Genomic DNA, 25,652 nt, shown 5'->3' with positions numbered 1-25,652 from the left:
GAGAAGGAAAACCAAAAAGAATGTCTTGCTTGCAGTTACTCTCCCATACTTAGTGCCATTGTATTTGCCTTGATCTCTGATTGGTTCATTTGGTTGTTTGTGTTACCCATGATTGGCTATACATGCCGTGATTACTTAAGTTTTGTTTTTTTGACACTCAATTGAGAATGCCTCCATTGTATCTCTGATTACTTGAGTACCCATGAGGCTAATTAAACATGGCTATGACGCTGTTAGGGCCTGTTCAATTGCTCTAGACATGTGCACAGATACAGTTAGCAGGTTTTACCACAATCAAAAAGACTTCTTCGTTGGTGATTTGAAGGCCATGCCCTTAAACACCTTAGAAAATGGTGCTATAATGTATAAACACAGTTGACTTGGAAGACAACTACAATAATCAATAATCAATAATCAAATGAATCATCTGGAATATCACAGCTACACCAAATCACTTGACAAACCCATAAGGGATCCTTCATGACTATCACATGCTTCACCTGCATCTTTTACCAGTGGCCAGCTGCTACATTATTATTAATTAGCACATTATAAACAAAAGGAGCCATGTATAGAAATTTCATCACAGATTGTTTTTGTAACATAATTAATACTGTAAGCTTGAAAACTTTGTCTGAGCGAATACCTGTTTTCTTCTCTTTTTTAACATTTCCTCAAGACACTGTAGTACCACAGGGATGTCCTGGTTGCTTAGACCTTCAATTTGACATATCAAAATAACGACATACATGTAAGTTATAACATACAAGGAATGTATTCTTTTATTATCTTGTGGGACAGTCATGTACAATACGGTTTAATAGATGAATCTAGATCTAACAAATACCGAATAATTTTGTTTTGTTGGAATGAAGTAGATTCATGAGCTTATAGCTGATTTTACAGTATGTTAGAAACTTTTCTTGTTGATATGAGTGTCAGAAGCTACATCATAAACTGCAAATGGTATCTAAATATAAACTATAAGTTAATTAGCAGCTATTAATACATGTATACACCTTTGCTCAAAAGTCTGCACTTACCAGCATGAACTTGAAGGAGACAAGAGTACAGCATGTTGTAGAATCCACGAGGATCGATGTTCAATGCTTCACCTGTACATGTATGTCAACAAACACCCAGATTAAGTCAATTGACCAAAAAACAACATTGTCAAAGTCTTTGTACAGACTGCAGGAAAATGTTTCTTTGAAGCAATAATAACAAGTTAGACCATTGGTAGCCAGTAATCTGGAGGTTGCCACATGTATCAACAAAGCACCAAAATGATGTGTTATGGTAGATCTGTAGCAGGGCTTGAGGGGGGATGTGGGGTCTTCCTCCGCCGGAATGTTTGTAACTTTCGAACCTCATTTTTAACTTGAATCTTCATGTACAATTGCGGACTCATACATTTTTTTTTCAAAATGCTGCATTTTTTATAGTGCAGGTTTGCTCAACCAACAATATTGTTTTAACCATAACAAAGTCTTTACTAAATGGACACCTAATAGTTAACAGAAACAGTCTACACACAGCTACACAAAATACCTACAACCCCTGAAATGAATAGAATATAAAATGTTCAACTTCCAAGGAAAACACACTTCTCAGAAAAGACTTCAATCATTCAAGAACAGGGACACTAGTTTGAATTTGAAGCTGTCATGTGTAAGATCATAAGGCCCTTCTAATCTTTGCACTTTAATTTCAACTCGCACTACATCCTAGCTGGTGAATTTATAATATAACTAACAATTTGGATCAAAGTCCAAGTCTGCTATGAGGCTTGTACTTTGATCCTGTAGGGAGTCCAGTCCCTGAGGAAAATAGCGGTATCTGCATCAAAAAGTCGAGTAGAGGAAACTCAGAAAATAATAGTAGAGTTTGTCAAGGGCAGTAAATATGCTCATCACAACAGGATGACAGTTCATAATGGCCTATTCTCTGTACCATGTTTAAGGTGGTTATCACAGAAACAAAATAATGAAATATATCACCACCAACCTTGACCTGATAGGATCTTAATCGCCGTCAGAACACAGTTAAGAGTTTCTCTGAGGCTCAAATTCTACAAAGTAAGCAGCATCAACAGCATGTAAAAGTTAGAGAATATGGAAAGGAACAGATGAATCAACAAAAACAAAGTTCAACGGTTAATTAATATGCGATTGTCAGTGTTAGCCTGTTCAAAGCTATATTAGATAGTGCAAATGAAAACAAATTAACAACCAAGAGTACGTGTATAGAGAAAAAAAAATGCCCCCATCTCCCTATTTCCTGCATGTTTCATTATTGTGTTTCTGCTTTCACTGTTTTTGCCATTCAATTCCAGTATCTAGAGCCTTGAGCAGGCTAGCTTGTTGTTGCAAAAAATGAACAAAAACAAAAATATTTCTGAGAATTTTTTCACCTATAGTGCTTTTCAAAAGGGCTTTTTGTTGTTTTGGCTCAGATTTGTCTGCTTTTTGCATGGCTATCAGTTCCTTAAGGAAATGTTGCTCTGGGATCTTTTAGTTCTTTGCTGTTCATTTGGAGTAAAAACCAAGATTATGGGCAAGCTTTCCATTTTAATCACAAAGCAAAGTGCTAAGCAGTGGATAAAACATCGAGGGTCCTTCACAAAACAGGAGTAAAAAGTCGGGAACGAAAAGAAAAACAGAACTGGAGTCTCCCACTTTCTTTGCTCTTCCCACTGTTGCCTGTGTTCCTCATTATTTAACTCTCTCTAGTCCCTCAAATGCAAAAGAAACCTCTACAGAGGAAAGAGGAGGCACAATGTCTTTTGTTGTAGATCACTGTGCATAAATTATAAACTACATGTAATACCTTGTTGTTTAACAATGTCTGCAGTGCAGCCATGAGATCACTAAAGAAATCAACATTGATGAGATGAGCGAACTTTGCAAGTCCCTCAAGAACAGGCGATAGCAGGGGTGAATGACCAACTGTCTTCAGCACACGAAAATACGTCACAAAAACAAACTTGAGGATCTCTGTTTGCTATGGAATGTGAGAAAATGACAAGACAATCAGATGAAACAACAAATGTCCCCAAGGTATAAGAATATACATGTATAATAGGTATAGAACTACTAAAAAGAACAGATTGACTTTAGAGTGCAAGTAAATCCTATTGAAAAGGCATCCTGTTGATGCTCATCCATCAGTCACATAATTACTGTTAGTAAAGATTCAATTTTAGTGCTCCCCTTACATTAAGAAACCCCTTTCTAATAACCAGTCCCTCTTGAGTGTTGTTTTGTTGATAAGCACACCTACACTGCATTCCAATAATAAGTGCCATAGCATAATGTTACAAGAATAACCATTGTCATTTGGCTTTCTTTAGTGTAACTGAATTGAATTCTATACATAAATATTCAACTGTCTAAAATTTTTAAAAATTGTCTACAGCTGCAGAGTAGACCATGAAATGCTAAATGTTCACCAAGTAGATTAAAAAGTTAGACATTGAATTTTTATAACCCATTGGGTTTTCGTTCAAAACCACTGCATTGTTAGTACTTGTTTATTTTTAATATTATTGTGATGTTTTTGACACGCGCGGAAACTTGGTTATGTGAACTCATACATGTAGCTTTCATCACAGTTTCTGATATTTGGTAAAGTGTTAATTTACCTTTTGATGTTTTTGTCAAAAAACATTAAGTGCCCTGTCCCCAATCAGTGCCCCCTTCTAATAGGCACTCTCCCTTGAGCTACCAAAAGTAAATTAGCACCCTCTGGATTTCAAGTGACGGGGATGATTGAATAGGGGCTTCCAACAAAACCAAAAAAATCCCTGGAACAAAAACTAACCCCAAAAAAATCCCACGCCGAATTTCTGAACCTTAAAAATTTCCAGAAAGCATTAAATGATATAACACGAAAAATAAAAACATTAGAAATTGAATGTTTGTGTTTGTTTATTCATCATACCATCTGAAGTTATCTTTTCTGCATCTGGTAGTCATTCTAACAACACTTGAGACACCCAAGACGCCCAATATTAAAACAGCCGCAAAACAAGTTTGGTTGTACTTTATTGGCAGAACTACGCAGCCAGGATATTTTGGCACTACCACAAATCTTCAGATTGTTTTGAATACCCCAAAAAATCCTTACTTAAATCAAGGCACCCAAAAAAAAATTGTCAAAATTTTCCCACCCAAAAAAATCCAAAAATCAAAAATTTCAAACCCAAAAAAATCCTTCGATCATCCCCATCACTTGAAACCCGGGGATTAGTGCTCCCAGTGGTCCATCAAATTGTTATGCTATTTGTGTTTGAAACATCAACCTTGAGCACACAGAGCAATTTTTCACACCCAAGGCATACATCTGGGATATTACACTTAAAAAAAATCTCCTGAGTAATATGCTATATGTTTTTTATCCAAATAAATCAATCTTGTTAGGAGATATGCTTTTAAACCCTAATTAATTGGGGGAATATTTGCTTCATCTTCTACAACATGACTGTTACCAAACTGGCAAGGGCAACAAAAGAATGATATCCAACCAATAATAATTCATCTTTCAAGTTTGTATAATTTACCAGTTTGGCTCTTTTCTGTTGGCTTTCAACAGCTTCTGTTTCTTGAAGTTCCCTCTCTAATTTTTTCATTTCTCTTTTTCTCTGAAAGTGAAGAGAGTAAGTTGTGAGGGAGTACAGATTAAATAATTTAACAAACAGATGAAATCTACAGAGAAGTCTGTGTAACCTTTAAAAAGGTAGAAGAGACTCATCCACTGGCATAAAGAGGCCTGTACATGTATGCATAATTATGTGGAGTATAGAAAACACACATGTAGAAGAAGACCAAAAAATGGCTATCATGACTGTGGACACTGCTGTAAAAAAAGTGTCATCTGTAACGAAAAGTTTGTGACACTAGGCCAATGACAGATTTGAATAAAGGGGAAGGACACAGGGTGCACTCGACTGAAATGGTGCTGCATGGTTGCACAAACTGGCATGTTCTTCGACAATCAATTTTTCTCCCTGAAAACACACCTAACACAGTCATGTGCAAGCTGCATGAATTCACTTATTATTAATCACCAGGAAATCATGAAATATGCATGCAGGTTTCTACTGGTTACAGTTACATGTAGTGTGAAAAGTTCACTTAATGCTGAAATACAAGACGTTTGCTGAGCAGAAACTTACTATTGACACCAAGAAATACAGGTGACTGCTAACCCCAGTGAAAGAGCATTGGAATGCAAGAAATTTGTTGAATGTTACTGACTAGTGAATACCAAAAAAATTCACATGCCCTGTCTGTAAAATGGTATTATTACTCAAATGAATTCACGAAAATGAAAACATCTGGGAAAACTTGAATCTTCAGATTGGTATAATCAGTCATTTCCAGCAGTGTCCAAGACCCCCCACCCCCCTCCCCCACCATATCATTAAGGTGACACATTTTAGTAATCCCAGAATCACCCTGATAAAGTATCGGTTAATGCACCTTTTTCTCTTTCTTAGACATCTTTCCTTTGAGCTTCTTTTCCATTCTATTCTTATTTTTCTCAATTTTCAGTTCCACTGCAGTTTTCTTGTCGTTGTGTTTGTTAAGGGACTGTATGTCGATCAGATTAATCCTCAAGTGAAGGAAAGTTTCCAAAACCTACAGAGTACCATAAAAAGGAATAAAAAATCCTGATTAATCATTAGTAGGAAACCCTATTTTGCAGATTAAGCATATATATGCATATGCATCTTTCTTTGATACAGCAGTTTTTCCTTAATTACTATTAATAACAATAGCCCCTTGAACAATACAAAGTTACACAAGATTTCATAGAAATAATTTGAAACCTAACAAGACAGAAAATTAAGATTTTATGATTGAAGAGAATGCAGTGATAAATCTGGCCAGAGTGTTGGTGAAGTACAAAAACCATGTCTAAAAGCACCACATACTGTAGATTTGAATCAAAGAAAAAAATTAATAATGATTTGTTACTGTTACATGAAGGGATTGAGCAAGTTACATGTGGAATGACAATCGGTGTCATGCCTATCTCCATACAATATACTTACGCATGGTTGAACTCTGAATCCTTTACTCTTCACAAACTTACTGATAACCTTCACAGTCTAACAGAGTGAACAACAACAAGGAAAGATATGTTAATATTAATAGCAAATGGTGTCAACTCATGTCAGTCTGAAATAAGAGAGCTCTGAAATGGAATGCGAATAATGCTAGACAACCACTACAATAGTGCAAATAAAAACACGTACACTCTGCTGTCTATAAGGGTAAATTTTCACTCCTTCATGGGCAAAGAATAATCACACTAAAATTTGAAATTTTTTGCTGACAGAGGAACAGAGTAACTATGTATAAAGACAACAGAAATCACTCTTCAGGGTAGCATGAAGATGGCAGTGCCAACAGAAGCAGTTATATTTAATAATATTTATTGTAGTGGTTGCTAAATGTTGGGCTCCTTCTTGAACAAAAACAGCTTAAGGTGGCTTACTATAATTTTTGTACTATGCGAGCTCCCCAAGACTCAAAAGTATCACACGCATGTAAAGTTATGCAAGCCAGCTGAGAAAACCCTGCGAGCGCACGAGCACAAAAACAAAATGACGGCTCTCAAAAAATTTTCTTGTATTCAGAGTAGGTTCCACAAGTGTGCTTAAAGTAGCTGGATTGTGCTTGGGCTTGAAAATTGAAAAAAAAAACCCTGTTATCTAATGGTTGCTGGTCCTTAAAAGCCTTGAAGCCTTTGCAAAGTTGTGATTTTGTGCCAAATGCCTGAACACGAAGGCAGCTCATGCACTCACCAGTTGGGGTGCGCATGTACTGGAAACTGGAATCCGGGTTGTGTAATGGTTTTCTCATCTGAGGTAGCAATAACTATTTTTCTCACTTAATTTCTCCAAATCTACACTGCAGCCTACATTGAAATTCTAGTTGTTGACAGAAAACATGAAAGCGGAAACGTGAACATTTTTTTAAGAAAATCTGTCAAAATTTTTTTTTAGGAATTTTCAATAAGGCAAAATTGCCCAATTTCTACCTTACAGAAATTTGTGTTCTTCACTGTAAATACTTATTTTTGACCACTTTCCAAATCCTGAAATATTGAAGTGGGGTCATATGGCTAGATTTAGAGCCAGACAACTCTAAAAGGTGTAGTTTCCAGGCCCCCACTAAGGACTCATTCTTTTTGTACTTTTGTATCTTTTGTGCTTATAACACTTTTTGAGCATTTCAAAATACATTTTTGACTCAAAATTATCTCTATTGTATTTATTGTACTAAAAAACCCTCCAACAAAACTCTTGTTGGCATTTTTCTTAAGTTTGATTTAAGGCCTTCTTTCATCCCAGAAAACTGTAGTAAGCCACCTTAAATACAATGCATGTAGACTCAAGACAGTGACTGTTTGTGAGTCTCAATCTGTTTTCTGTTTCCAGTCCAGGATATTCATCATCTGATCTGTCATGCTGATCACCATTTCATTAAAAAGTGGTGTCGGTAGCTTGCCACCAAGAGTGAATTGTTGGTACAGGGTGAAGGATATCTGAACTGTTTTGGTCTGCAATCATCAGGTAACAATAAATTTTATTGTAACCATTTTGGCCTGAGAGTGGGTATGTCTCTGTTAGCCTAGTGCAGAGCAACTAGTAGCCTCTACAGTTATGTGATGTTACTTACTGTATTCTACATGTAGGTTAGCGAAAGGATTACGTCTAAACAGTAATGGTTGATTTAAATGAGTTGGTACATAGTCTGTACTATGCATAGGGCATAATTTCAGTGGCTGACCCTAAATCTTTTTGGCAATTTGTTTGTGAACAGTGCTTGGCAAATGAATGATCATTATCATTTACATCAATATTTCTATAAGTCACTTTTATTGTTTCAACTTTGTGTTCAGTGCTTGGCAGTGAGTGCATGACACTTACCTCCAATGAAACACTTCCAACAGAATCTTGTTTGAAAAGTGTGACAAGAGCATTGAAGCACAGCTTTGAAATCTGTAATTAAGGTAATTCTTCATGAGATACTGGGCATAATAATATTATAGACCATGCAAATACAGGGAGGGTTATCCACCTTTCCCTTACCTGACCACCAAGATGTTTGTCGTTCATTCTCGGTACAAGCACTGCAACTAAGTTTGTGTGAAAGTTAAAGTGAGGCTGGGATGTCAGTAGATCGCACATACACTGGACTGCTACCAGCATCAGATGCTGAAATAGATATCAAATTCACCAATTAATAAACTGATTCAAATTGATGCTGTCAATGTGACAAGGAGGATAGGTTCATTATTTAAAAACCCTGGATTAATCATACAGTCAACTAAGTCCCAGACATTTAAACTTTGTTCCATGTATATGTGTTATCTAATTTACCAGAAACCAGGCCTGCCAACTCTCCTGGTTTTCCCGGGAGTCTGCACGTTTTTCATCAAATCTCCCGCTCTCCCAGTCAGAGCACCAAATCTCCTGGGAAATACCTACCGTGGCCTATTTAAAATAATTATTTTCATAGATTTCGTTATTTTTGAGATGTCAATAAGGAAAATAAAGCGAGAAGTGGATTTACTGTTGTTAGTTTAGCTGTTCTCGATCAGAAAACATAAAACAGAGCAATAAAATTTATATATATTTAACGATTATTGTCATTGGTCAGAAATAAATCAATCAAATTGTACAATACAGTACATGGTAGGTAAATGCTGTTGTAACCAAGAGACGTCTGGAACATTTGGATGGAGCCCTCGGAGGCTCTTCGCTGTTGCTGACACAGTTCTGCTTGCTGCCCCTGAAGATTTCTAGACGTCTCCAGATTTTCGTATTGCGGGGGTTGGCAGGTATGAGAAACAGTAAGACATCAAAAATTGTTTCTAACTTAGCTGCAACTGTAAACTGTATGTTTGTATTTCAAGTAGGAGACAATACATTTATTGGATAAAAAACTGTTCACTTCATCATATCAAAATTCATTTCCTGTTTTGGACAAATACAAGTTTGACTTTAAAATTATTCATCAGTTACCTCAGATGCAACTTTTTTCTGTAATACACCGTTAGAAGTAGCTTTCTTCTGATGTTTAACACACTCTGAAATAAGGAAATACAACATACAGTGTACATGTTAGTATCATTCAAATTCTATGGTTACTAAAAATCAAACCTTTGAGGAAACAAAATTAGACAAGTATGCAAACCACGGCAATTAAAAGAAGCAACTGCACAAACATGAAACATAGAAATGTGTTAAGTGTTGATGGCCAATTAATACTTCTTAATTATTTATTTTACACACCTGTCCAGTCTCTGATAGTCTTATGTGTGTGTATTATCCTCCAGAAATTCCTGAATTCTTTTCCTCCTTGGACATTTCCACCATTGATTGTGAGCTTAGCAATTTTTCACCCACCTCGAATTCCAAACTATCGAAAATTGCTCGTTCTGTTGCGCAGAAATCATGCTGTCTAGACCCTTTACCTGCCACGTTACTGAAAGAACACTTCGACTTGCTATTACCATCTATTTGTAGGGTTGTTGACTTGTCGCTGGAATCCGGTCTTTTGCCCTCGTCTCTTAAAAACGCCGTTTTAACACCTCTACTAAAGAAACCAAATCTGGATCATGAAGTTCTTGGTAATTTTAGGCCTAACTCGAACCTCAAGGTCATCTCCAAAGTTATTGAGAAGGTTGTCGCTGTGCATCTTCAAGCTTACCTTGATTTTAACCAACTAACAGAGCCGCTACAATCAGCCTACAAACTCTTTCACAGCTACGAAACTACCCTCGTTTGCGTTCATAATGATATTTTGTGTGCTATTGATAATCGCCACTGTGTCATGCTCCTGCTACTTGATCTCTCCGCTGCATTTGACACTGTCAACCACGAAATATTGCTCAAAAGATTGAACTCCAAATTCTCTATATGTGGCACTGCACTCGATTGGCTCCGCTCCTACCTTACTAATCGCACACAAGTTGTCTTAATTGACGGGAGGAAGTCACAGTCTCTTGAGCTCATATGTGGAGTACCTCAAGGCTCCGTTCTTGGGCCCATCCTCTACTTCCTTTACACTGCTCCACTTGCCGACATTCTACGTCTCCATGACATGCAATTTCATTTCTATGCCGATGATACTCAGTTGTACATTTCCTTTTCTACTAATGACGATCTGGAACTAACCAACAGCATCGCTAAAATTGAGAAATGCTTATCCGACCTTGATCAGTGGATGTCCTTAAACAAGCTGAAACTAAACAAAGACAAAACCGAACTTCTCTACCTCTATTCAAAGTATTGCCCTCAACAGTCTCTACCTCCACTTCGTTTTGGATCTGATACAATTCAGCTGTCTCTATGTTCCAGAAACATTGGTGTCGTTTTTGACAGTACTTTGTCGATGCTCCCTCATGTTAATTCTGTTTGTAAACCTGCCTTCTATCATCTTCGAAACATCTCCCGTATAAGAAAATTGCTATCCACTAAAACCACTGAGACTCTAGTCCACGCTTTTATAACCTCCACGTTGGATCACTGTAACTCTCTTTTATACAATGTTCCGAAATATGATTGTTATTAAAAAGCTTCAGTCAGTACAGAATGCCGCGGCTCGACTGATCACAGGCTCTCGCAAGTATGACCACATAACCCCTATTTTATTCGACCTCCAATGGCTTCCAGTTTCCGAGCGAATTAAATTCAAAATAATTCTGCTCACCCACAAAGCTCTTCACCAACAGTCCCCCATCTACACACAAGACCTGATACGCCGCTATTCAACTTCAAGAACGTTCCCGTTGTCGTACGCATTTTGCCTGTGTCATGTCAACTATAATCTAAAGTCGTATGGCTCCAGAGCTTTTGCTGTTTCGGCCCCAGAACTCTGGAACAAACTACCTGTCGACATCCGTTCTTGTGACAATTTAAATCTTTTTAAACGTAAACTTAAAGTGTATATGACACGAAATCTTTTATTAGCTTATAAGGAAGAGCTTTCAAAGTGATGAAGAATTGCATTTATTTTATTGCGATAGCATTCTTGGTTGCCGAGTTATTCAAGATTTAGGCTTATGCAAATTAGACAACTTGTGACGTCACAAGACTGACACAAAATGAAGGGAAATCACAAAAAATGGAATATCTCTTAAGCCTTTTTCTGTATAGAACTGAAACTTTGTAGAGTTGTTATACTCATCACAAAGTTTCATGATATGATCCACTATGACATTTCCATGGCAACACAATGGGCTCCAGGCCCTCACCATCCAAAGGATAAAATCAGAGTTTCCCTTCCCAACAAGCGCTTTTTGCTCTTGATGTTTATTCAGTGGGTGTGAGGGAATATGGACATTACGCAGCACAAGTATAAGAAATTCTGTTTGACTGTGGAGCAATAAATAAGGCATTTGTCATTTTGGGAAGGTAGAGGTCTGGTAACAAGTACGTTGCTATGGTGACATCATAGCCACTATCACAATGTGTAGTTCTGTCAGCACATCAACCCTGCAAAATTTCAACCCTGTAGATGTAGTATTTGCGTAGTTATTCCAAATTTTGTGATTTCCCTTCATTTTGTGTCAGTCTTGTGACGTCACAAGACGTCTAATTTGCATAAGCCTAAATCTTGAATAACTCGGCAACCAAGAATGCTATCGCAATAAAATAAATGCCATTCTTCATCACTTTGAAAGCTTTTCCTAATAAGCTAATAAAAGATTTCGTGTCATATACACTTTAAGACTCATCTTTTTTCGAATTATTTTAAACAGATATGATTTTTTAAAACTTTGTAAAGCGCTTAGAACAGATTTGGATAAGCGCTATATAAGTAGTTGTTATTATTATTATTATTATTATTATTAAGGTACTAAGGGTTGAGTTGCTTCAGTCTGTGGTACTAATCTTGAATGTACCGGTAAGTTGTATATGGAGGGGTATCGAATGGTCTTTGCGAGCATTTGCGAGCATGCGAGCCGTGTGTTTATTTTTGCGAGCACGAGCAGTTGTCAAATTTTTCTTGCGAGCAGCGAGCACTTTAGAAAAATACAGATGGCAAGCAGCGAGTTTTGCGCCAAGTAATAGCTAATAATCTGGCTGACACCTCCAAAACAGAACAATAGTTACAGGCTGAACTGTTGAAGAAAGACTGAAGCCAGAGGTAAGGATGTTTTAACCATGTTGTTTTAACCATATCATAACTGATTTATCGTTTATATATGTATAAAAAATAACTACAAAGGAGGATTAACAAAATTTCGAGCAATTGAGCACATGTTAACCAGAATGCGAGCATGCGAGCAGTTACAAAAATTTTGCAAGCACGAGCAAGCGAGCATCCGTGTAATTTTTGCGAGCAATTTGAGCAAAGGCCAAATTTTGCGAGCACTTTTGAATTAAATGGGACCATTCGATACCCTATATGGATCAATGTAATTACTTCGATGATTTTATTTAAGTGTTGGTGTTTTTGGCACAGAACAGTAATTGGGGACACTTTCCAAATCGAATTAGAATTTAGAAGTGTTGGTTTTTCAGGGGAGGGGAAAACTGGAGTACCCAGAGAAAAACCTCTCGGAGCGAGGATGAGAACCAACAACAAACTCAACCCACATTATGACGCCAAGTCTGGGAATTGAACCCAGGCCACTGTGCCATCCCTGCTCCCCTATGACACTGTGTTACATGTATTTTCAAAGGCAGTATAAAATCACAACAAGCAATTGCAGTAAATCAGTTAGATAAAAAATTATAGTTCCAAATACATTTTTCTGAATGAGCAGTTTACACATTCAACTGTAGCACTACGTTGTAGCATACAGGCATCTACAATTACAGCTTTTTTAAATTTAGTATACTATGTAGAGAGAAGAACATTTTGCTACACGTATACATAAATAATTCACCTTGTACAGTTGCCTCCAAGATTTGTAAGTATTGCTGGTAGCATTTCAGCAGCCGTTCTTCAAAGTCTCTCAGCTTTTTGACATCTTTAGATAACTAAGCAAAGAAACAATAATTATTGAGAAAGTACAACTTCAATTGTCTTCATTCTATCAGTCTTTATGTGTTTGAAATAACACATTCAGTGTTGAGAGTGGTGAGAGCACTTGCCTCCCACCAATGTGACCCGGGTTCGATTCCCGGTCTCGGTGTCATATGTGGGTTGAGTTTGTTGTTGGTTCTCGTCCCTGCTCCGAGGGTTTTTCTCCGGGTTCCCGGGTTTTCCTCCCTCCACAAAAACCAACATTTTCAAATTCCAATTCGATCTGGAATCCGAGGGCCACAGGTTTGTCAGTCGCCAGACTGTTAAGTGTCACCCTCGTTAAACAAAGTTGATTTATTTTATTCATTTATTTATTCACCTTGACAGGAAAAAAGCTACATGTCTTTACATTTACAGTATCTCTATGAAGTTGTAAAGTGTAGGGTGCAATGTAACACTAGTCAGAATTTGGGACAATGTGAAGCTGATGTGACCACACCTGCCCTTTGCTTCTGTTCATCCAATTTCTGTATGTAACAGGGGTGATTTTCTTAAAAGTTATGATTATAATTATTTATAATTATTACGTGAAGAAGTGTTGGATTAAATCACAAGCCAGAGTGGGTAATTATAGAAAATGAATTTCTTAAACTAAAAAGGTCATTAAGTAGAGCAGGAGATAAAACTGATCTAGAGAGAATACCGTAACAATAAATCAGTACTTACAGTTACACCTTGCTCTTTTTCTGAAGCTGTCCTAATTGGATACCTGGAATGCAAAAATTATGGGGGAAAATATTGTGCATATTGTAAAGAAAAGGATGTAGATTATGACATCTCCTTAACTGTTTACTGTTGCTACCATCAGAAGATGGACTGGTTATGTCTGATCACCATTGATGGTGATCAGAAACCATGATGGTTTGCTGTGATTGGTGAATTCTCATTCACTCAAGGAAGAAATGGTGCCAGTTTGACCTTATTGTGTATATGTAGTGGTTTAACTTTGGGTTTAAAATTTTTCAGACCAGTTGCATGAATTTTTATTTTCGTTTGTCTTCATTACAGTGTACCACAATCTGTAACGAAGGAAGATAAAAATTGAAACTGGTTTATAAAACATTAAACCAGAAACAAATGGAAACGACAATATATATGACACACATTAGCAGTTTGATTGAATGAGCAACAACCAGTAAAAGGTGTTATTCTCACTGAAAACAAAACAACTACTTTGAACATGGGAATGACAGGGGTTAAGGGCCAGGCACCAGGAAAATTGACCACCTGTGAACACGACTTTGACTAGATGCTTTTAACATTTCAACTGACTTTTTCCATAAAATAATAATAATAATAATAATAATAATAATAATAATAATAATAATAATAATAATAATAATAATAATAATAATAATAATAATAATAATAATAATAATTTGTGCTTTTTTTAAATTTACATGTTGATTCTTACAATCTTTTAGTGGTGTTATATAAATTAAATTAATTATTAGTTAGAATAATGTGCAAAGCAAGGAAACTAAATGAACCATTTGGTTATCTTGTTAGCTCCCTGGCTAATTTAGGTTCTAGATAGCAGGCAAAAAAGAAAGAAAAAAAAAAATGAAAAAGCAAAAGGAAGGAAGAACTTATTAATTGTAAAAAGTTAACGTATGTTTCGAGGTCAGCATAAAAGAAAAATTGGTTCATTTGTTGTTCTGACAGTAAATAACGTATAACTTAAATATAACATAAAATAACATTATTTATACATTAAAATAACATTATAACATTAAAATATAACATAAAATAACATTATCCAAGTTGACTACATCATGCGCAGGTGCACTGATCTCTTGCCTGCCTGTTTAAAATCTTAGCAAAACCCCTGAGGACACATGGCAGACTCTAAAGACCCAGACCCAATTATAGAGTACAACTTTTGTTGTATGTGACATAATGATGGTGAGCTTACAACACAAATAACATTGCTTACAGTTATTGTGTACTGCAGTGTATGACACATACAATGTAGTTGGGTCTTGAAATATGTTTTAAAATAACACAATAATCATAGGTGCAGAAAATGTTGAATGACAAGAATTGCTGAATCTATGACTTTTTTTGTGATTTTTTTGCATGACACAAGCGGCACATGCTACAGAAATTAAAAGATGGTATAAGCAAAACCTGTACTGTTTAACAAAGCCATCAATACACACAGCATAGTATGCAATTGGGGGGGGGGGGGTTTCGACAAGACTATACTAATAGCAAGTGTCTTCAAGTTTTGATAACGAAATCACTGTAGATATAAAGCTCTGTTTTGGCACAGAGACTGGTTATCATGCAAGAAACTTACAGTAGTTGCATATATGCAACTAATTTTCTTATAGTTTACATAACTCCTCTTTGTGCCAACAAAGAGCTTAACATACATGTTTGAAACAATATTCAATGCTTATAATGTTCATTTGAAGCATAATATAATATGAAGCAAAATATGTATTAATGCATTATGAAAAAATGTAAAAAATGTAAGTCTAGTTTAAAATCATATTAACTTTAATTACATTGTACCTACATGTACTGTACAGCTGTAAGAGATAAATACTGCGGCAGACTTACCCTGGAATGATATCCTTGAACACAGTCAACAGAGAAACCATGGCCAGTTTTTTTGTAGTTATTCTAACATCAGCGTCCTTCTCATCACACAGCTTACAGAGTTCCTGGAGCTCAGATACCTTAACACAAATTTAAACACCAACTGTTTGTGTCTGTACCTTATAGCTAACTCTTGCTTTAAGATAATTACATTTTTTGTACATAATTTATACAATGTAGTTGTATGTATCTTGGGAACTGGCTGAGCCAAGAATTCGAAGCAAATGCCATGCTTTAGGAAGTTTTACAAGTGTCTCAGTTGATCATATTTTAATCCATTTTGCAATAAGCTCTCCCTTTCCTGAAGCATGGATCTAAGAGATTATCATTTACACAATCATGTCAATGTACACATTCCTGTGGGTGATCCAAGATGCTGCTCGATACCTCAGCAATCCTAAGCAATGCTGTAAGTTACATGAAGCATTTTTTTTCTGTGAACATGCCTCTCACAAGTTCTTGTTGTACCATTCTGAGACATTAAGTTGCACAAAACATTGAATTGAGAAACTGTGTAACATACCCTGAAACATTTTTGTTGCAGTCAGTGTTTTAAGAAGTAGAACTGAAGTCTACTTCTTGCAACATTTGGGGAGACATGTTCATTTCTGGGTAATGGGCCATTCTTCCCAGAACTTATGTTGCAAAAAAACAAATTGTGAGGCAAGTTGCAAGTTGAAAATTTACCTAATGTAACATAGCCTTATAAGTTTGATGCTGTACTTTTAATGTAACACTGCTCATCACACATTAAAATTGTACTTACACATTCCTGTGGGTTTTCCAAGATACTGCTTGATAACTCAGCAATCCTAAGTTTTCTTTGCATAAGCTTCTGTCTTCTCTGATTGAAAAGTTCAACCATACTCAATGCAGGGGGAGGGGTGGAAAATCCTGTGCTTTGATCTAGTGTTTCTTGCACTGGTTTATCTGGATTTGTTTCATCATTATGAATAGTAGAATCTGAGAAAAAAAATGAAGAATGTCCAGGGTTAGATTTAAGGGAGACAGAGGACTTAAAAAGAAATATACACTGGCACTTAAGTTCTCTCTAAAGACTAATAATCGCTTCAACATATCAAATTAGCACTCCTCCATCTTCTTGCAGTCTGATTTTGATTAAACTGTTTGCAATTATATGCATCTGAGTCTCTGATGGAAGATTACATAAATAAACAAACCAATTTGAATTGCATTTCATCCAGTAACAAAGAAATCAGAATGGATTTCATGAGGTTTATAATTTAGTGATCCCTCTCAAAATCCCTCTCATAATTGTCACAATTGTTTCAGCTCCTCTATAGGCTCAGTCTTATTTAACCCAGTGAATTCACATTAAAGTGTGGACTGTTTACTGTTTAGCAGTAACCAGGGGATTTTATGGTGTTCACAAAATACATATTAATTTTCAAACAACTACGTGTACATGCATACTTGTTAACACACACATACCTGTAAGGGGTATTTTTTGTTTCCTCTGTATAATGCTGTCTTTACTCTTAATAGGTAGTAGAATTCTCTCATTGTGATCCTGTTTAGTCAGTCCTGTCCTTGGTTTTTTCTCATAATGAGCCTCTTCTTCTTCTTCTACTTGTTTTCTCTTTCTTTTTTTTCCACTATTGGGCACCCTGAAGAGATACAGTATAGTCTGTCACCAGATTATTATTATTATTATAATTATTATTTTATTATTTTTTTCATCTGTTCAAGACACATTCTGTGAAAACTGATGAATAAAATATCAATGCATTGCATACATCTGCCATTTCAATGCATACGTATATGTACAGTGTAGTACTTTTTTATAGCAGGAAAAAACAGGACATGTGTCCTTCCAAAACTTTATTTTGATCTGACATACAGTCTTGATTATTTACCCAAGACTTAATTCTAGAAGGGCTTTTTTTGTCCCCTACTGTTCTAATAATATTGTCTTCAAGAAAGACGTAGCAATCAGAATCCATTGACTGTGCATATATGTATAGGTCTTAGGGGAAAGAAAGGCTTTTGTCCTTGCATGATCTGAATGAAAAAAACGTATTTTTTTTTCACCCTCATTCATCAGTTGCAACCTTAAAGTGCTTTAACTGTGATCAAAACTTTATCTTTCCTTTTATTTTCAGCATTCAAAAGTGTAGGAGGAAAGTACTACTTTTTCTCACTGTTCGATGCCACCAACATGATAAGATGATGCCATGAGAGGGAAGTCGCTGCACAAAACTTGTTGACTCATTGAGTAATGGTGGATGCATTTTATGTACTTTCAGGCAACCTCTTTTGGGTATTCTTTTGTCAGGTTGGTGTGAATTATACCTTTTCTTGCAGTTTAAGGTCTAAATATTACCTTGGACTCCAAAAATCTCATTAAAACAAATCGATTTTTGTTGCAGCACTTCAACTAGACACAGCAACAACAGAGACTATCTATGATATATAAGGCGATTTTTCCAAGGAATCTTGTATTCTGTTTTAAGGTGGCCGAACACAGTTTGTGCGCGCTTTACAGATTCTGTTAGTGATGCTATTAAGCGCGCGCTAGGGTTGTGGTGAGCAAATACTAACGATCCCTCGATTTTATACCAAATGGATCACAAAGGTAAGTTTTGCTCTTAAAATAATTCAGTTTCTCGTTTGTGAATCCTTCTTCATTTATCGCTGAACAAAGAAAGTGAGTTCGGAATGAGCTAAGCCTTTTTGTACGCTTTTAATCTTTGCTGAGAAAACTTAACTAAAAGCCACGCATGTGCATTTGAGCAAAAAATTGTGACTAGTTGTTTTAATGGAAATGAACTGTTTTCTAAGGAACCGCTCGTTAGAATTTCGTGAAATTTGACAAAACAGTAACTCGCCTACAAACCAAACACAAAATCTAACAGAGGGTTACTTCAAAAAACATTTAAGTGCAAAACCAACATTTACAGGAGATCTCTCTGTTAAAATAACATGAAAGCAGCATCGCTATGTCAGTATTTTGTGAGTTTTTCTGGATACAAAAAATGGAAAAAATCTAACGAGTGCATTTGCTAAAAATTAAGGAAAACCATTATTTGTGGACGGTTAATAGCTTGCTTCGTTGCCATGGCAATGGCACCTTGCTCAACGAGAAGTATCAAAATTTATTCCTCCTTAGTTAATCTCGCACCATGCTAATTTCGGGTTCTCAGAAGTACGTAGTTTTCGAATAATGTTTACCAACACCTGTATACTAGAAAACTGTGTTCGGCCACCTTAAGCTGACCTCAAATTGATTAGATTGTTTTGCGCAATTAAAATAACAAAATAAATAAATCAATTAAAGGGCATGTAAACCTCCAAAATGCCAATTTTTCTGGTCACATAGTCATAAAGTACACATTTTCAGTATACGGAATGTGAAACTCTTTTTTTAAAACGAGTGCGTTTTCAGTTGGAAAAGGCCGCTGCAAATTCAAAGCGCCCGCCATTTTGATTACGCCATCTTCTCCGTGACGTCACGAGTGGATCTCTGCCGACAGGAAGTGAACATTCTCCCTTCCCGATCTTTTGTAACACGCATGTGTCTACATGAATTCCAGCAAATATTCATTTATTCTCTTATTCCAATATGGTAAAGCGCTGTGTCGTCCAGTTTTGTGGCATTCAAACAAAACAGGATATTCCACGTGTAGGTTTCCAAGAGACTTCAGTCAAGGCGACAGTGGATTAAATTTGTTCAAGTCTTGAAGCGGGATGATTTTATAGAGCCGACAAAACATTCACTCAGTAATTTGTGGCGCTCGTTTCCCATTGGACTGCTTCGAGGGTGTATACATATGAGAAATGGCTTTTAAAAAGTAGACGGATTTAATTCCCAGTGCTGTATCGACCATTCAACAAACGCCACAGCAGAAAGCCTTGTCAGAAATGCGTAAGCGAACAGTGGAAAGCGAGCAAACAGAGCAGACGGCCGACAGCTGGGAAATATAGTAAGAGGTCACGAGAGAGCAGAGCTATATCAAAATCACAATTGCTTCGGAAATAACGCCAAGACAGTAAGAGACGCTTGGAAATTGTTCTTGTATTTATGAATAGACACTTTCACATTTTATCATTTTTTTGACACACACCTCTTTAGTCGACATACCGAAGAAACCTGAAAGTTGGAATCGAACTCAAAAACGGCATAAAATCAGGGCAATCTGTAATAAATAATAATTTAAAAAGGTTTTATTCGTCTTTTTCGTATGTTTAGTGGCGTTAACTCCGTGTACGAAGAACCAAAATGGCTAGAAATGTACTCCGTATTTTGTTGACCTCACAGGACAGGAGCGCAACCATCACATTTCTGCCGAGATAGCCCCCGACACCAACGAACGAGTTGTCTTTAGGCAATGTAACGAAATTTCCTACAAGAGACAAAAGGAATAACTGATAACTGTGCAATTCCCTATTAACTTTGTGATTTTACAGTGTGCTGTTCACAGAGAAAGGTAATGTGATTAGTGTACAAAGTAAACAAATTCATGTCCTGTACGTATCTTTTGTCTGCGCTGCGCCATGCTGTTGTCGGAATGCGTAATACGCAGTTTTAAGAACCCAGACACCAAGGCAATTGCACCGAAATCCTGGATGCTTGGTTGTATAGTGCATTTGCATTGCTGGTTTCTGGTCCTCTACCTTTCGCCAAATTTGGCCGATTTCTACACAGCGAACGCTCTCGTGAGTCGTTGGTTCGCACCTTATTAAAACAAGAGGAAAACAACAGCATTAATAAACAAGATTCACGGTAACGTTCAGTTTAAAAACTCAATTTCTGTCTTTCAAAGGCGTAACAATCATATAAATGCGAATGAATCACAACTCGAAACAATTACCAGTCTGTCTTTCCAAGACGATTCGTCTCGCTTTCGCCGTCTTCTTAGTTTGATTCAGGCTGCAAATCACGCCGAGCTCTGCGTGGCTCTAAGGGAAATGGACGAGCTCCGACATCCACGCTAGTTTCTGACACTTCACCAATATCACTGTCGTACAAATTACACTCATTCGAGCTGTTTTCATTGGATAAAACCTCCTCCGAACTGCTACTATTTTCTCTGGCTGCCATGATAATTACAGTCGTATTCTCAATTGCGCAATGTTTGTGTTCAACCGCTGACGTCACGAGCACTCGCTATTGTTTTAACCGGAAGTGAACTTCCCACAGTAAATGTCGTTTTTCTCCTTAAATATTTCGAATTGGCAAGAATAAGTCGCAAAACTGTTTTAAGTACCACTTTTTACATAATATGAGATAAACTTGTGTTTGGGGGTTTACATTCCCTTTAAATAACAAATAAATAAACATTTAAGACATAGCGTTGGACATAGCTAAGCTTACAGACATTCCAGTAAAATAATTACAAGGGAAATCTTTGGGAAAAATTTCTGGACAAAACCATGCATTAATTATATATACCTATTCACGCTCGCTGTTGGTGGAAGAGAGTTAGTACGACAGGGGCTGTGCAGAAATCTTTCCGGGCTTTGGCCTGACATCTGCATGTAAGCCCCCTTTTAGATGTATGCTCTGACAAGTTGCTAAGCCACTGAGGCACTAAAATGTTATCCTTTTCATTGCAAATACACTTACTCTGATGCTATTTCTTGTAGAAAGGCAAAACTCCTACAAGAATCCTGAAAATATTCCAAGTCTTCGGGATCAAAAGCATCCTCATCTACGCTATCAACATCGTCCTCCTTCTCTTTCGATACCTTTGCAGTAATTGTGCGTACTTTTTTGCTTCCTTTTCCCTTGACCATTTTTACCTATTCCTTTGCTTTTCTTTATAAAGTTAGAAAGTTTCCGAGCAATGATGGGTCAAAGACCGTCCACCATCTTGAATCTGAGCCTTCATACTACCACGTGCATCAGTCAGCGTGCATCCCTATGAAATAATGTCATTGTGTATGATGAACTAAACTGTCTAAAACAACACAAACCACAGGGTACCCACACAAGCTGTGTGACCGTTGTATTTTGAATCAGTGTTTGAATTTATTCCTCGCAAAGCGAGATTAATAAATGCAGGGGGTTTTACTTTCATTATTATTATTATCTAGATTACTGTATTCTTAATATTATTGTTTTTTTATTTTGGATTTTATGTTATACACGGCTCCACAAGCTTGAAGCTTAAACTATTACTGTGTTTTGTATGTATGTACGTATGTATGTATGTATGTATGTATGTATGTATGTATGTATGTATGTATGTATGTATGTATGTATGTATGTATGTATGTATGTATGTATATAGAAAGTATAGAAAAAAACTACACTTTCATCCCAGTTTTTGTCTATATTCAGCTGCATATTTTCTATATACCACGCTCTACGTTTATGTATCGAACACTGTAATACACAGTCTTTCTATGTATGTATGCATGTATGCAGAGTCGATGGATTTTCGTTACCCAGCCAGTATCCTGAAATTAACAATTTTAGGGAGTTTAAGCAGCGACGACGACGACGTCAACGAGAACGTCAGAAAACAATAGTTTTAATTAGCAAAACAGTGGTTCTGCACGTGCATTATACACTTTGGTACATTTCTTTGCCGTCGTCTTCAAAACAACAAAGTAAAACTACCAAATTTAAGGTTTTATGGAGAACGTGAACGCATGATGATTAATTTTCCTTTCTCTTTCTGAATTTTAAAGGCGCCCCTACGACGTTAACTACTCGAGAGTTCGGCCACATTACACAAACTGAGAGAGTATCAACGCGAATTTATTCAGAAAACGCGAAGGTAATTTTTTAAGTTCCGTTTCCGTCGGTGTCGTCGTCGTCTCTGCTTAAGGTCCCTAATACCATGACGAGTTGTCCACATCTAGTCAAGACCCGTGGTATTTTTTTTCACGCGTATTAACAACTAACCGTTTCGAACAAACTGAACAACTCTATCAAAATCGAAAGTGCAGTTACTTAAATTTAAAATTGACGTGTCAGGTCACAACCTTTTCCCGTTTACCAAGATGTCTGCGTAGACAGCATTTTTTCCCAATATTTAATATCTAAGTGTATTCAGTCCTAATTCCCTAGTTGAATGCCCCAGTATGAGAAGTGTAACGAACAGTTTTCATAATGTTCGCTTTAGCTTTAGTTATCTTAGTGTCTTTTAAGTTCTAGCACGCTTTCTACAGACTTGTTGTCTATCCCAATTCTAATGGAAGAAATTAACCCCTCCCCCCAAAATCAAAGATGAAGTCGTACGCAAAGAGAAAACGCGCCATTTTTCCATCATTAAAGTAGGGGGAAAGGGATCGTCTTGATTTTTCATTTGAATTGTCCAAGATTTCAGTTTGATTTGCAGTTACATCACTTCATCACTTTGCGTAACACTGCACGTGTGCATGCACGTGTGAAAAACACTTGACCGATAGCGATGGGAAACCCCTTTTTACCCTCGCATAAAGTTCATAGAAGAGTAAAATCTAAAGAGAAGGAGGTGGGAGACATCAAGTAGAGAGAACGTAAACGCAGCTTCTAAAGGTAAGGTTTCTAAAATGGTAATAAACTGTGTTTTTACTTGTTTTTATGATTGTGATTATCGTGCAGTCATTCTTTCTAGCTCCATCTTCATTATGCTTTGCTATACTATACTACCTAAAAATGTATATCAAATGTTCTAAGAATGTTGGAAAATTTTAGAAACTTTTGAGAGACTTTTATAGCTCTTTGGAAGAAATTCAAAAAAGAATTTTAGTCCTTTTTTGTGAATTTTGTATATAAACCAAGTGCTATTTGCAGGTTCATTACTTCATCACTTTGCGCAATACTCAACTGCACGTGTGCATGCACGTGTGAAAACCACATGACTGATATCAATTTTCACCCTCGCTTAAAGTTCACGGAAGAATAAAATCTAAGCAAAAAAAGGTTGGAGACAGGAAGATGTGGTAGAGAAAACGTAAACTCGTCCACTAAAGGTAAGGTTTCTGAATTTTCTTGAAATATTTTAATTTCGTTTAATACTAAAATGACTTCTGGGGAAAAACTCGATTGTTCTGTTCACATTTGATCAGATGTAGTAACTTTCATCAGTTTTCATACGCAGCGCCAAGACGATAAAATTAGTGGTTATAAATAAAACTGGCTCTCAGTTTAAAACGAGGAAATGCATACAACTGGAAAAGACCAGCTCATATTTATATAGATTTTTAGTTAAACCAGCAAATTTGTGCGGCGTCTATTCGGTTTTTACTTGCCTTTTTCGTTTCAGGAAAGGGGACAGACAACAGCATCGAACAGGGAAGACCAGCGTTCGATTTTCATTTTTCAGGTAAGTCATGAGACTAACCGCGTTAGTCCATTTTCAGTTTTGGATCCTTTTTAGCAAATAGTCTCTCTATCCAAGTTTGTTTATACCTGAGTATATCGTCGGATTTCATTATATCTGTTTTGTATTCATTTAATTCGACAAGACAAGACTGGTTGCGACTATTTCAGTCTCGTCCTTTTCGAGTTCACTACCGCGGTCAATTTTCTTTTCATCTGTATAATTTAGCAGCAACAACATTAAAGAAATTAAATTAGGCGAACGGTTTGTAAGCGGTCTAATAGTAAACTATGAATTTGGAAGTTTCCCTAAGCCAAACGAAGCAGTTTTTTTCGTTCAAGAAGATAACTGGGCATTATTCGCAAAAGTGCGATAAAAAGCACCAAATCGACGTGTAGTCGTCTTTGTCGATTGGAAATCGTACATGTTCCGTCGAGAATTTACTGTAGATAATTCTCTAGGAATTCTTATGCATTCAGGTTTGGTAAACGTAAGACCCCGTTTATCTACTGTAATCGCAAGCGGAAGTCCTTTCATGCGATCACGGCGCGTGTTAAGTCAAGATTCACGTGCAAGACACGAGTTACCTAAGTGATACATAATGAAGGACAAGCCTGCGCACATCAGCATAATAAATTTTCCGGGATTTTTCCCAAATGTCGACCTTTGGAAACCGGACACTGTCAATTGCTCGTTTTCTTTTCTTTTTTTGTTTTTTCTATTCCAGGTCTGTGGATTTTGGTTTATTCAAGAACTGAGGATAAAAAGGGCTAAGTAAAGAAAACAATTATCGTTTGCCAAGTTTATATCTGATTAAAAGTCCGGAGAACGGGATTGTTTTACTAAATTTACATACAGCAGTACGAATAGAGTGGTTTTCATTTGACTGTCGAAAGTAATTCCGCCTTTGATTGGTTAACATAACTCGCGCCAGAGCACTTTCTCAACATTGAGGCTCATAGGGAGCAGAGATTTCCCCCCATTGGCCCCGATTACATGTTAACTTCGAATTCTAATTGGTTCATTGCGCTGTTTTTTTCTCTGACCAGAGAAATTTCTTTGCTTTTGGTTATACTACACTCAATTGAAAACCGCTCTGATAATCAGGGTTTGAGCCAGGCTGCGCCATTGCGCCAATCCCGCACTGCAATTGAAATTATCCCTTAAAAAAACGGCCAAGGGGACAATTTGTCCCCTTCAAAATTTAGGGAAAAACTCGAAAGGAAGCAGACACGAAGGGATCTCAGAAATTGCAAGCTAAACAGAACGTGGAAAGTATATTTTATCGCACATTGTCCGTTCAAAGTTCATTCTCAAGTCACGTTTCACAACAGAAAGCTTTTTCGCTCCAAATCGAAGCCAGGCTTAATCAGAGAAAAATGATACAGAAGAATCCGGCAATGGGCATTCAGTACACGGATGCTCATAACATTGACAGCGAAGGTGAAAATAAAGTACAAAGAAAACGAAATTATCTTCATAACGAACAAACTACCCACGCGCGCATACAAAAATTTAAGACTCGCGCTCACAAAATCTCACACATTACAAAGGAATAGCGAGTTAATTTACTTGTTAACGAACGAACTACTAATACATGCGTTCAATTAATAATGAACAAATAGTTGCTTCCTGTTACGGAAACCGTGTTAAGATCTGGCAGTGTGGGCTTGAAATGCGACTTAGTTTCTTACTGTAACTGCAATGCTTTTGT

At 36.8% G+C, this 25,652-nt stretch overlaps 1 protein-coding gene across 1 annotated transcript in view; it reads right to left on the bottom strand.

The window, feature by feature from the left end:
• The window catches only part of LOC146473093 (nucleolar complex protein 3 homolog), a 24,312-nt gene extending 2,756 nt beyond the window's left edge, over positions 1 to 21,556 (bottom strand). The window contains exons 1-16 of the mRNA XM_085118809.1: positions 21,250 to 21,556; positions 17,115 to 17,290; positions 16,429 to 16,625; positions 15,624 to 15,742; positions 13,722 to 13,764; positions 12,916 to 13,009; positions 9,041 to 9,105; positions 8,105 to 8,230; positions 7,943 to 8,014; positions 6,059 to 6,115; positions 5,484 to 5,642; positions 4,562 to 4,642; positions 2,830 to 3,003; positions 2,008 to 2,071; positions 1,044 to 1,115; positions 647 to 717 (exon numbers count right to left, since the gene is read on the bottom strand). Coding sequence (XP_084974935.1) covers positions 647 to 717; positions 1,044 to 1,115; positions 2,008 to 2,071; positions 2,830 to 3,003; positions 4,562 to 4,642; positions 5,484 to 5,642; positions 6,059 to 6,115; positions 7,943 to 8,014; positions 8,105 to 8,230; positions 9,041 to 9,105; positions 12,916 to 13,009; positions 13,722 to 13,764; positions 15,624 to 15,742; positions 16,429 to 16,625; positions 17,115 to 17,290; positions 21,250 to 21,419 — 1,740 coding nt within the window. The 5' untranslated portion in view covers positions 21,420 to 21,556. The remainder of the gene's footprint in view (positions 1 to 646; positions 718 to 1,043; positions 1,116 to 2,007; positions 2,072 to 2,829; positions 3,004 to 4,561; positions 4,643 to 5,483; positions 5,643 to 6,058; positions 6,116 to 7,942; positions 8,015 to 8,104; positions 8,231 to 9,040; positions 9,106 to 12,915; positions 13,010 to 13,721; positions 13,765 to 15,623; positions 15,743 to 16,428; positions 16,626 to 17,114; positions 17,291 to 21,249) is intronic.
• Between the last annotated feature and the right edge of the window lie 4,096 nt (positions 21,557 to 25,652).

This window comes from Pavona decussata, unplaced genomic scaffold, assembly GCF_977016875.1.
Source record: "Pavona decussata unplaced genomic scaffold, jaPavDecu1.1 SCAFFOLD_95, whole genome shotgun sequence".
In the NCBI taxonomy this organism is placed as follows: Eukaryota; Metazoa; Cnidaria; class Anthozoa; order Scleractinia; family Agariciidae; genus Pavona; species Pavona decussata.
This window is presented reverse-complemented; position numbering and strand designations above follow the sequence as displayed.